The 13,572-nt window shown below is 36.4% G+C and overlaps 1 protein-coding gene across 2 annotated transcripts; it reads right to left on the reverse strand.

Moving 5' to 3' along the window:
* Positions 1 to 3,156: 3,156 nt before the first annotated feature.
* LOC136815003 (uncharacterized) lies at positions 3,157 to 9,241 on the reverse strand. 2 transcript variants are annotated; one of them, XM_067071437.1, is made up of 5 exons: positions 9,115 to 9,238; positions 8,265 to 8,404; positions 7,468 to 7,616; positions 6,068 to 6,215; positions 3,157 to 3,525 (listed from the first exon to the last, which is right to left on the reverse strand). In XM_067071437.1, exons 2-5 carry the CDS (start codon positions 8,365 to 8,367, stop codon positions 3,236 to 3,238), a joined length of 690 nt encoding a protein of 229 aa, XP_066927538.1. In that variant the 5' UTR covers positions 8,368 to 8,404; positions 9,115 to 9,238; the 3' UTR covers positions 3,157 to 3,235. The 2 variants fall into 2 exon arrangements, with proteins under 2 accessions (XP_066927538.1, XP_066927539.1); XM_067071438.1 differs by lacking the exon at positions 8,265 to 8,404 and having other exon boundaries at positions 9,115 to 9,241.
* Positions 9,242 to 13,572: the final 4,331 nt, after the last annotated feature.

A 13,572-nucleotide genomic window follows, 5' to 3' on the forward strand; every position in this document is an offset into this window, starting at 1 on the left:
GTAATCTTTGTTTTATGTATTTTGATTATTAAGCTTATCAAGCCCTGAGAAAGAAATAAAGACTACATGCTGAGGTCAAATCATAATCTTTTGAACATACATTAAAAAAGGGAATAGTTTAGGAGAGGCGTGATAAATTCGGGTGGAGTAAGCATTGGCGGGAATGTTTACAGCGCCAAATTAGTATCGTACGTTTTGTTCCAAAACTCTACCGCCACTTTTTTCCCGTAAACCGCCCTGACGCCTTAACTCTTTCCCGCGTTTACTGACTTTTAAACGGACGATAGCATCATCTAGAAAGCTAAGGGGACACGGAAAGAATATGTTTCATCGTGTCCCCACATCAGATATCGCTATTTTGCAACATTTTCCGCTAGATGTTTTTGTTGCAGCAACAACATTTTCATGTTGCAATTGAGAATTTTACAAAAACCCTCGTGTCCCTTTACCTCGAGGAGATTTTTTGCAACATTTTTAAAATTTAACCAATCAAATTCGTTATACGAATAAACACAAATTAAAATCATCGGCCATCTTGAATCACTGTCGCACACGTGTTCTAAATTTAATTTTATAAATTTTGTTTCATGTGCTAGGCCCATGCGACACGGAATCAATTTTCATCTATTACCCAGCTGGCACACAACGTTGTTTCAACGTCAATGTCCACAACCTCCATTAGATGAACGTTGAAACAACGTTGTGTGTCAGCTGAACAAAGTCGAATCCGATATGCAATATAAAATTTTTTGCCTTGTCAAATATATTTTCTCGTAGCCCAATATTTTTCACTTTTCATTTCTCATCAAATTTGTTGCGAATTCATGGAAAAGGCTGACATTTCATAAAAACAAATGAAAATGAAAACACAGGTTCATTTCTACAACGATATGGCTAATGGCAGGGAGCCTCTATAAATGTGGCTGATGTTTTGATGTAGTTTAAAAGTAGTTTGGGGTATTTAGTTTTCGGGGTATCCAAAGTTTTGAAAGTCTGTCAACAAGGGTTCACTCACAGACGGACTGTGTCATTCAAATTGTATCAGACTTTTTTAGTTGCACCAGACTCTAAAATCTAAACTTTGTATGTTGAGGTAAGAGTTTATTTCTGAAATTTTGAGTCTGGATTCCCAGGCTACAGTTGGAGGTGGTTGGGGCTGAGGAAAAAGGAGGTACACCCTTTTTTTTATAAAAAAGAATGGTGTAAATCCATTTCATCAAGGATATTCTTAATTTTTTTGGGAAAATCATCCTAAGATATTCTTACGGTATTCTTAGGTTAGGATCCTAATTCAAACTAGATTTAACATTTAGAACATACGTCTCAAGCATAAAATGGCATTTTTGTGAAAAGAGTGAGCCTTATACTTGAGGGTAATTGGCAATTTATAATTGAAAATACTCTAAAAATGACATTCTTAGCATGAGTAGCCAAATTCCATGATTGTGATATTCCTAGCACTATTCTTAGTTTTTTGGCCATTTTCATCATGGACATTCTTCTAAAGTGTATTCTTATAAAAAAAGCGTGTACGGGGGGCTTGACCATTGAGGTTAAAGCCCCGAAGGTGCTAGAGTAGGAATTTTGGATGGGAAATGAAGCTACTTAATTTCCCATCCAGTACGCCCGCGCGTGGTTTTTACACAAACGACTGATTTAAAGTAAAATCTATCGCTAGATTTAAAAAAATGCAGTCCTCAAAAACAAAGGAACCGCTATATATAACCCGTCGTCATGATTGCAGAGCGTTCTGGATGGAAAATAAGTGGCCTCACTTTTTCTTGCCTGAGAAAGGTTAGAGATTTCTATGATTCGGCTGAAATTTTGCACACAGAAAATCTTTGATAAAAGAGAGTTTTAGCCTCGTTTTGAGCTGAACCTTGTGATCGCGCCCTTAAGATGAAAATTGAAGAAAAAAAACAAAAAAAAACTCCAATGATATCCACCCAAGGAACAAGGGTGAATATCATTGGAGTTTTTTTTTAATCTCTTCCTCCTATTCCCCCAGTTTTTCAGGTAAATGTTGGTACCCCCTACAAAGGCTCCTCACAAATTACTTTAACCGGATTAAATTTGGCGAGATTAAATTTCGCGAGCTAAAAAAATGGCGAAATTTTCTGGATTTAATTTCGCGAGTCAGAGTTTTGAAATATTTCGCGTGGATTTAATTTCGCGAATAAGCCAGAAAACAGCTGAAAATAGCCATTTTTTGCCATAAATGGAGACTTGGAACTAGTTTCTCCGCCAAAAATACAATTTTAAAAGTTTTGTGGTGGATTTAATTTCGCGAATCAGGAATCTCACGCGTGTTCGCGAGTTTTAATTTCGCGAAAATGGCAAAAATTCGCGAAATCGCGAAATTTAATCTCGCGAAAATTAATCCGATTAAAGTAGGGGTAAATTAGGGGTTTGCACTCCCTTTTAAAAAAGGGGTGCAAACTATGAAGGACAACAATGTTTGAAAGCGTCAAATTCATACAATACAACTCATAGTTTCAAACAATCATGGATTTATGGGTAATCTATGCCTAAAATAAAGCAGAAAAAGTTCAACTATTAACTAGCACCTGAATTATATCATGCAGTTCAACGTATTAAAGGTCCTCCAGCGGAACTTTTTAATCACGCCAAATTTTAAGCACTCATGAGAGAGTGGCAAAGTTAACAAAGTCACCTTCCTCTCCAAAACGCTGTCACGGAGAATCAGGTCCAAAAGTGAAGTTATTATAAATCCAATTTGATCAACAACTAAATTCTTGAATAGTCTTTCTTCGCTCTGTACATTTCCATCAGATATTTCATCTTGCATCCAATCCTCTGTGTAATCTGGTATATCACTAAAGGCAAACATCCTACTCTTTGCAGATCTAGAGTCGTGCAAATATCGAAAATATTCTTGAAAATGAACAAAAGGGGGGGTCCTAATAAGGTCCGGAGGGTTTGGAAAAAATTTCCGAAAAATAAACAAGCAGGGGGGGGCGTTTATTTGGAACCTAAGAGTAAGGCAACTTTCACAATATTGTTAGGTTGTTAAGCAAGGGTAAAGGGTATTGCGATAAAAAATGCCCCTGGTGGAAAATCCTCTGAAAAAGTTATTAACGGGGGTGGGGGCGCTTTAGGTACCCGAGAGTATGAGTCACAACAATTTTTCGTTAATGCTTTTATTCGATATCTTTTTTCTATTCTAAATGAATTCAAAATGCCTAAAAAATTGATGGTGTATATATAAGTATTTTTAGTTTATCACGCGTATGATGTGAAGTACGGCAACAAGTAGTAATAAGAATATATTTGTTTTTGTCAAAACACTCGAGTTGGGTGGAAAACATGTAGCAATGAATTCATCATCATTACAAAATGGTTCATCACAACAACAAACTTTGCCTTCTTGGTTACCCTTAGTGATGGTTTCACCACATGCAAAGTCAGCATTTTCAGGAAAACAAGATTGCGTCGTAGTAGTGACGGTTTCGTTCTGTAGCTTGTAATACATACACTTGTCCTTGAACCCTCCAAATAATCTATCTAAAGAAGAAAACAAGGTTTTAAATCAACAACTATAAATTGGGTGTGACTTATGAGCATCCGCTAAAACGTTTAGTAATAAATTGAAACCTTAGAAAAAACCCAGTCCTAAATGACCGGTAAACAGTTCAAAAAACTAAGATCATATAACGAACCATCAAATTTTTCAAAAAAAATATTTTGATAATAACGCACAACAAGTATCATAGACAAGGTTCCTGCAAACTATTATAGGTTGGCCGAAGTTACTTCATTTATCCTTGGCGAGGTAAATTTGGCCATCTAATGACCTAGACGGATCGAACTAATTCGCCGATTGTTACAGGGGCGTACGAGGCTCCTAACACTCGCCATCAAACACTGAATTAGCAGTAGATATTTCTTACAAAAAAGTCCGAAAAAAAGTAAAAAAGTCATAGTGTCCTAGTAGGTTGGTCCCCCCCCTAGAAAATGGAAAAAAATCCCTCTCCCCCCCCTTTTAAATCCCCCCCTGAGATTTGAAAAAAAATCCCCCCCCCCTAGAAATTTTTTTTTTCAATTTGTTCTTGATGCTTCTATTCACGTTATCTCTGTTATATATACAATGAAGAATTGAAAAAAAAGTTTCCACAGAGTGAAATGAAAAGTTAAAAATGAACTGCTAGTGAAAGATAACTTCTAATCGATTTATTTACAAAGCGATAGGCCACACCAGAAAGATTTCCACAGTAGAAAAAAATAATGTCCCCAGATTTTTTCTCCCCCCCCCCCTAGACTTTTTGGGGCCATTTTTTCTCCCCCCCCCTTTTGATTACCCCCCCTAGATTTTTGAAAACCATTTTGCCCCCCCCCCCTTTTCCTATTTTCTGAAAAAAAAATTCCCCCTCCTTTTAAAAGAGGGGGGGAGGACACTATGAAAGTCCATTCACCGTAACGTCAAGGCTAGCTAAAATAGAAAATCCGATATTTTCTTCTAACCACCGAAATACAACCTGATCCGCCAGTCGGCCCGCAGCTGTTTTTCAAACTATACAGTAGGCCTTTTCATAAATTATTTTGAGTGCAAACGATTGCCTCGTTTTGAAACCATTACTGGATGCGTTTAGACCATCTGGCATTTGTAATTTGGCATTTGCTCATGAGGGATTCGATTTTAATAGCTTTTCCATTGTATTTTATGTCATGGCATTTAAGGAATCGTCTTTTTAGAGTCATTACTGAAAAGGTGATTCCCTCAAGTTCGACTTTGACAGATCAAACAATGAAAAACATGGAATTTCTCAAAAACTGCAGTCATTAAGACTGAAACTTTTTGCCGTAGGGCTAGGCTATTGCAAATCTTTACAATCTATAGAAAGAACTGAATAAAAAACGTGCAAATACTTAAAAAATCAAAAAATGTCATTTTTTCTCTTTGTTTTGGTTCCTTTGTTTGATTTGAAATGCCAGAAAAGGGGATTCCTTTGCTCAAAATGGCATTTCAAATGCCAACGAAATGCCAACACGCTGGCATCATTAGACATTTGACAAACCGAACAATTGCGCGGAACAATAGAATTTGAAAGAATACTGCAAGCAATTACAAATGCCAGGCTTGTCTAAACCAATGAAATATAAGCCCGAAGGGCTAGAAGTCAATCTCCTTGGGAGGATTTGAAGCCAACAAATCCTACCAAAGTTGCGGGGCCTTGAGCGGCTCGCCTGGTTTTTACACAAATGACAGATTGAAACTAAAATTTACCGCTAAATTTCGAAAAAAATATCAATCGTAAACAAAGGAATTGCTAGATTCAATCTGTTGTCAAAAATGCGGCGCATTTTTTAAGGCTTCACTTTTTCTTGCCTGGGAAAGGTTAGAGATTGAACTCTAGCCCTTTGGGCTTTAAACTCAATGGTCTAAACGCAGCCACTTAAATGATTATATCCCTTGAGTCTTGAAATGTTACTTTTATAAATACAGGGTGTCCCTAATAAAAGTATCGAGTTTGAACATGCGATTGAGTAGAAAGTTTTAAGTGTGTATTCACAAAATTGTATTTTAAGCTCTCCCTCTTCTTTGTCATTACGTAACAATAAAAACATACTCTGCCTGTTTACAAATGCAACGAAATTACGATCATGAGAAAAACGCAACAATTAAAACATGTTTGTAAAGAATCGTATGTAAAACTATGAAAATAATAAAAATGGAATGTATGGAACAATAAAAAAGTAAAACTAGGCAGCGGTAGAAATTTATTAATTTTGATTTTTAAAGACGTACATTTATGCAACAGGGGAATAGTAAAAAGGGCTATTGATTAATTTATACGTTGTAACTACCTTTTGTAATGAGCCTATGTGATGGAGAACGTTCTTATATTTTAGCGATAACACACACAAACTTTTTTACTCAATCGCATGTTCAAACTCGATACTTTTATTAGGGACACCCTGTAGAGTAAACTGCTTACGAGCTCCTCTGGGAATCAATTACCATAGCAATATTTTGAAAACGAGGTCCCCAGCTCGGTTGTTCGTGACTTTAAAGTTATGAAAAAGGCTATCCAAACAATAAACTTACTGCTGCATGTTTGTTTTGAAGATAGTTCTTCCACCCCGTTCGTTGTTACATTTTGAAAACATTTAAAGCCTTGCTCCACATACTCTTCAAATCCACAGTTCGTAATGAAGTCAGGGCTGTTGCAACTGTCTGTATCACAACAACACGTCTAAAGCGATAAAACAAATTAGCAGTACTCAAAACGTAAGATACATTTGACTCTCGTCATGGCGTTCTAAATCTAACTTTGGAACGCCATGACTCTCGCTAATTTGAACTCAAACGGGGGAAAATAATCACAGATCCACTGGCAGTCTGTGCCACTAACCAACACTAACTCGATCGGGAAGATTCTTCCGAAATGGGAAGAACCTTTCCGAACGGGAAGAACTTACTCTAACTTTTTCTGCCCGTTTGGGAAGATTCTTCCTCTTTGGGAAGTTGAAAATTGACTGAATCTTCGGCGAAGCTGTACGATGACCGGCGAAAGTTGAAACTTTTTGGATGTGAAAAAGCATCAAATTTTAAGGTTTTTCACCGAAAGAAAAGTAAACTTTACCGTGTAGAATTCTTGTTAAATTGTGAAAAAACTGCGTAAACTTCCCAAGCGGGAAGTTCCAACCCAATCGAGTTTTCCTTGTTTTCCCGCTTCTTCCCGTTTTTTTAACTCTTACCCGTTTGGGTGTCAAGTTAATTTCCCGTTCGGGAAGGTTCTTTCCATTTCGGATGAATCTTCCCATTTCGGGAATTTCCACTCATGATCGAGTTAGTGGCACAGACTGACTGGGACCCCATCCCACTAGAAAAATTGGCCAAAATATCCTCCCCAGTGGAAACTTATACTCCAATATTTGCCCCCCACTGAAAATAATCAAATAAAAGAATCCTCACTGCAAAATATAATGCTGTTTGTCCCATCCCCAATGAATGCTGACTTTAAAACAATGGAATTTAAATTCTCAGCCATAAAGATTATGACAATATCAATCCGCATCGAGTTTCAAAGCATTATTTTTACCCCCCCCCCATGGCTGAAAAATTCCTACCGAGTCTGTGAGAAGGGGGTGTTCTTGATGGGGCTAACGATATACTTGGAATTATAGAAAGATTTGAATGATAGAAGTTCAAATTAGCGAAAGTCTACTGTATGGCTTCATAGGCTTTGTTTTCTTGCCGTATTTTTTCCCGTTTGAATCAGGCTAGCATTCACTGAAAATGTGGGATGAACAAATATTGGCGAACGTAATCATAAAATATTTTCTTGCGCGGTGGCGTGATAGGGGTGCCGCTAGGAGTGCTAGGATTTGCCTCTCGTTTATAAGTATTGTTTGACCATCATTTGCTGGAGCATATCTACCACAGCAATCTGGCAAATTTTGATAAATTTTTTTGCGTAACTGTAAAAAGAAAAAAATTATTACCGTTGTGGTATTACCGAATCTGGTGAAACTTGTTCCGCATCTTTCTAATGATGCTGAATTAGGCATGCATTGTGGAGTGGTGATTGTCCCTCCACTATATTTCACTATTGTGACCATACATTTCTGACGGTAATCACCAAAATCTTTGTCTGAAGGAAGAAGTTAAATTCTCAAGTTGAAGATATTGATTTTCAAAATAAAAAATCGAGCAACTATGAGAATTGGTTTATCATGTGGAGTCTCCTTAACTTGAACCTCGAAAGACTCAATAGTTTGAACGAATTTTATTGTCCCTTCAGTTAACAATACCTTATAAACCTTACTCCATAACTCAAACAAATTTATGTTCCCCGTGTGTGTTCGAGTTATGGAAACTCCGCTGTATAAATTCTTATCTGCTTTTCCTTGAAACACTTTTATCCAAACAAATCAAATTCATAGAAAGTGTTAGATTTCGAGTTGTATCTAATGAAAGGGCTTTATAATTTAAACTGCATGCATACGGACAGAGGGGTTTAAATATTGTGAGCACCATAGTTTACCTTTCTCTGAAATCAGATTATTGATAATACTCATACACTTTATTTTATACTCATGGTAGGGTCCAAACCTTTGAAAAAGAGGCTGACATAAAAAGTGCTCCCCCCCCCCCCACCAGTGAACCTTAAATTCACGCATTCACGCAGCTTTTTTTTCCAGTTTGCACTCATTCACGTACAAGTAAAAAAGCCCATTCATGCATTCACGCGAACCACTGCTGGCCCAATAAAGGAATTACACAAGTTGATTTTCGTTACCTTCGCAATCCAGAAGACCACCTAGATCAGAATTACAAAATATGGCAAATGAGGATTCCCACAATGCAACTTTCAACAACAAAAGGGTTAGCAGGTGTGCCATCGTTTGTCAGCTTATAGGTTGCTGGATAAATCAGCGCCTATAAGGAATACAAAAATGAAGTCTCCAGATTTTCATTTATCCTTCACGGTATTATCCCGGGGAACTAGGGTTGGGGAATGTTAAAAATGGACTTAACATTTGGGAAAGAACTAAGGTGACATTGAGAAATGATCACTGATAAGAGAAAGTATAACCCCAAATCAACAAACCAAAGATACCTAGCAGGGGTCGATATGTTAAAAGTACATTTTAGTAAACTTACATTTTAATCAATATTATGTGAAGAAGATTTTACTGTGACAAACTTGTTTCCAATATATACAGTAAAGGGAGAGAATTTTTCTTGCAATAAATTGCCACCTTTTTAGATTTTTAAAATTTATGAATCTACTGAAAGACACTTTCTTAATAAAGTATACACCCACTCTAACAGACCCGGACAAAAACTTGATTGGAATTGATAGCCCCATGTTTTTTATAGCATTGTTTTCAAGCCAGAAAATTAAGTGGGGATGGAAAAATTAGCATGACATTTCGCAGGATTTGCTTATCTGATTATGTTCAGCAGGGATAAAAATCGGAGTATAATTTTCCACTGGGGACGATCAAGCACGATATTTTGGCCAATTTTCCAGTGGGAATGAGTCTCAGTGGGTCTGTGATAAGGGGGTGTAGGTATGAATGCGTCCAACAGCCCTTGAACCCGGGAATATGAAAGAACACGAACAAAAAACATGTTTTTATTACCTTTCTAGGATCATATTGTTGAAGATCTGCCCTGCATGATGGAGAAGAAGGTCAAAGAAAAAAGTTTGTGACAAATTCTACTGTTCGCATTGCTAAATATAAACCCAATGCAAGGACATCATAATGCATTGACGTCAATTCTCTTTTGTAGCATTTCAAGCCCCATACACGGGTTCCAGAGTTTTTTTTTGTTTTTATTTTTAAACGTTACAATATATAAATTGCTTAAGGGCTCTGACCATAGTCGAAAAATTGATTTTAGTATTTGAGCATAAAAATTTTGTTTTAGGTTCTTTAACACTTTTAAAAAAATAATTGTCTTTATAAATTGCTTTTTTTCCCTGGACAACCATGGTTGCTCAAATGATTGAAGCAGCCAACTGTAGCGATCGTAAAAATGACTCAGTATGAAATTAAACATGTTACAAAGGTGAAGCTCTGACCTGCCAAACTTTGGTAACAGATCGGAGTACCTGCATGGAAATGCAAGTCTTCGACACAACAGGCAAAAGAGATTCAACACTATAAGTGTGAATGTAGGTAACGTGTGTAATATCATTGGCAAGCCCCAACATGGCAGCAATCCTCAGCACATCCCTCTTTCGGAATCTGCAGTCCACCAAGCATTCTTTAACACTCCACAAGTCGAAATTGAAGTTTCCCCACCTAGCACAATAGCCATTACCAACTGCACCTACAAAATTTACCCCTGTAACATCAGCCAGCGCATCACGCATTTTCATCAGAAACAACTCCATTGACATAGGCATTCGCCAGTTCAGTGCCAACATCTCTTCCAACCATGATAACAATTAAAACGAATCAAAACTTTTGACTTACTGCTTTCAATGTCGAAAGAATAAAGTCTTAAGAAGCTTAGAGGAATTCTTTATTCTTTTGACATTGGTAACACTTGAACTTGAAATAAACAAACCCTAGCACTAGCACTAGCACTAGAAAACACAGACGGCAAAAACAACATCGCGCTTACTCGAGGACTCAATGTGACCTTTGGATCGTGCTTTCGTGACGTCGTCACTCGCCTTAGCGCTATATGATTCGAATTTACATACAAATCTCGTTAATAGTGAAGTTAGGTAAATCGGTAAAATCACGACGACGAAGGAAAATCTAACAAGCTAGTGAGTTTCAACCAATCAAATTTCGTATTTTCACTAGTCTATTACATTTTTCGTCCGTCGTCGTGATTATCCTGGTATGCTTAACCTCGATATAATCACAGGAAAAAATTTTCGATTTCCAAGGTTGGAAATTTCAAGTTTTCTTAGTTGGAAAAAACATAAAATCCAATGGAAAATCCACCCTGAAAATGTGGGACATTGTCCAAGGTTGGAAATGTTGCATTTTCCATGGCTTGGAATTTTCGAAAATCGCGGTTGAAAAAAGCCAAAATCCAACTTTAACAAGGTTGGAATTTTCGAAAATTCAGTTGGAAAAAAGCCAAAATCCAAATTTAACAAGGTTGGAATTTTCGAAAATTCAGTTGGAAAAAAGCCAAAATCCAAGCTTAAAGAAGGTTGGAACTTTCCAAAATCGAGGTTGAAAAAAGCCAAAATCCAACTTTAACAAGGTTGGAATTTTTTAAAATTCAGTTTGAAAAAAGCCAAAATCCAAGCTAAACAAGGTTGGAAATTTCGAAAATTCAGGTTGAAGATCTTAAACAAGGTTTTGTTTTTGTGAACAGTCACTCGCTAGCCTAGGCTCGATGGCTCCCGGTCAATCTCTCGTTATTGTTCGCACATATACGTGGTTGATCTTCGATCACTCACACAGCTCAGCAGGGCGCTATTTGAAACTATGACACAAGTACCCTATGTGCTTCACTGTGCGAACTCACTTCGATTGACCGAGGCCGCTCCGAAGAGACGCCTCACCTGACGGAAACTTACAGCTTGACTGCTCACATTATAGCCTAGTATCTAGGCTAGCTATACATCAAAACAGTTTTGAGCGAAAAATCGCTTGTGGTTTTCCCAGGACATGCAGAAAATGGTTAGAAAAAACGTAATTTCCACATGGATTTTAACGTTTGCCAAACTGTTTGGAAAAAACACAAATTTCCAACCCAAAAAGTCTAGTTTTCCAATCGAAAGAGTTTCAATTTCAAAAATGTATTTTCCACATGGATTTTAACGTTTCCAAACTGTTGGAGAAACACAATTTCAACAAAAGTCTCGTTTCCAATCAAAAGCGTTCATTCACAAATGTATTTTCCACAGGATTTAACGTTTTCAACTCTGTTTCGAGAAAACAAATTTCCAACCGAAAAAGTCTAGTTTTCAACTGACGGTATCAATTACAAAAACATGTATTTTCAGATCGTTATGACCTTTTTTTTCAATTCCAACTGTTTGGAAATAAAAATCCCACCCAAAAAGTCAGTTTTCACCAGCTTGGAAAATGTCATTTCAATGGTTTTTCACTGATTTTTCAAGGCATTGTTTATTCTACAAAACCTATGGGTAATTTACGTTTTCCAAATCAGCTTAAAGTAATCGCTCAAATTTCCAACCTTCAATTATAAAACCAAAATTTCCAACCCAAAAATATTGAATTTCCAACCTTGGAAATCGAAAATTTTTTCCTGTGAATATCGAGCTGTGAAGATAGGTTTTTTTAAATACAAGATCTTGTATTAAACACTCACAAAGTACTTTAGATATATTTTAGTTTTTGGCTTAGATGAGGTTGCAGATCATGTCTGATTTGCTTTTTCAGAAAAATTTCGAGAAAATGAAAGGTGGAACGCCGATTTTGTCAGTAGGGAACTTGCGAAAGCTTGCTAACTCAACTAGATTTTCGTTGCAACTTTGCCGAACGACGTACGAACAGATCATGAGGAACTTTTCGTCCCTTTTGATAACATTTTCATACTTAATACTTTAGACAAAACACCCCGAGATGCCTGGCCCTTTCAAACGACAAAAGAGAAAACAATATGCTCTTTTCTCTTCATAAAATTGTATTTGTAGATAATCTTTCAAGAATGAAGATGCCATCCCTACTTTTCATTTTCAAAAATGAACAGCAAAAGTTTGAAGGGACAATTTTACATGAAGTAAGATGGAAAAAATAACACACTCATTGGATTTTGAATTTAGCAAGAGTTGTTGCGATAAACAGACTGTACCTTTAAAAGGTTTAGTTGGTGAGTTCAGTCAAAACACAAATTTGATCTGCAACGTCACGCTTCACCTTGTCTTTATATGTTTTATAGATGAGTCAAATTGAAACAACCATCGCCAAACAAACTCTTTGGTAGTTTTCCTATGGGACGTTTATTGAGAATTTTATTCCCTGCGAAAATGGGGCTCATAGAAGTTCTTCAAGATAAAAAAACTGGGTTATTTTGTTCATTCGTGCAAGGTGACTATCTAAAATATTAAAACACTTACCATTTTTCGCAAGACTTCTTTGTTCCTGACAAATACAGGAAGCAAGCCAAAAATGATCACTTTCACTTATTATTACTTTTTCATCGCAAACTGTAAGTGTGAAAGTTATTTGGAATCCAATCTAAAAATTTTTCCTCTCCAACTCCTCCAGGTCCATAGCAAATTTTGAGTATTTGGATCATAGAATTATTATCAGATAGAATGAATTCATGCTTTTTCCCTCAAAATGAAGCGTGTCTGGCAATGGCAATTCAATTGCACGTGTGCAATAATAATGTCATTTCTTTGATCTTATCGTATTTTAATTGCATATTTTCTCATGCTTGATTGGATTCATTTGAAATCTCAAAATATTATGCACATAATTTGATTATTGTCAACTGGAAATTTCGGGCACTTCGGTCCCCTCAATGCAAAAAGAGTTACATATTTGAAATCAGCTCATTTTATAGATTCACCAGTGTTGAAAACTATTTGAAAACGCACTTCTAAGAAAAGAAATTTGGGTGTCAAGTTTTCACCTAAAAGTTATTTTCCCTTATAGACTAAAATTGATTTTTTAATTTTAGGAGTTATAATCGATGGAATCACTAAATTTCAGCTCCTAAAATTCCAGATTGTAAGCTAAAATAGATTTGTAAATATCAATCGTTTTCCAAAACTAAAAATTTCGTAACTGAAAAAAATACCGTGCAAACATACCCTTATAAAGAGATTTCCATCCACGCATCAGATTTTGAGAAACTCTTTTTTTACGACCAATAATCACTTTTAACAAAGGGAATCTGAATACGATGACGATGACGCAGCAGCCAAAGTGAGATATTACCTTAAGTGGATAAATGCCAAATTAAATTCTCGCCAAAATTCCAAATTCGGCTTCGCCAAATAAATCCCGCCAATTAAAAAAAGAGAATTATGTGAAAAATCACAACTTTTTAGTATTTGAGTAATTTTCACCCATTTCCGTGTGACAAAATTTCCAATTCCAAATTAAATCCACCCAAATTTTACGAAATTGATTTATCGCCAAATCAAATCC

The sequence above is a fragment of the Clytia hemisphaerica genome, unplaced genomic scaffold (assembly GCF_902728285.1).
Source record: "Clytia hemisphaerica strain Z4C2 unplaced genomic scaffold, Clytia hemisphaerica genome assembly, whole genome shotgun sequence".
NCBI classification, from domain to species: Eukaryota; Metazoa; Cnidaria; class Hydrozoa; order Leptothecata; family Clytiidae; genus Clytia; species Clytia hemisphaerica.

Coding starts and splice junctions, on each gene's coding strand:
- LOC136815003 (XM_067071437.1), bottom strand. CDS start 8,367: ATGGCACACCTGCTAACCCTTTTGTTGTTGAAAGTTGCATTGTGGGAA. Junction 7,617..8,264: donor TGGTCTTCTGGATTGCGAAG/GTAACGAAAATC, acceptor TTCTTCCTTCAG/ACAAAGATTTTGGTGATTAC. Junction 3,526..6,067: donor TTCAAAACAAACATGCAGCA/GTAAGTTTATTG, acceptor TTTCTTCTTTAG/ATAGATTATTTGGAGGGTTC.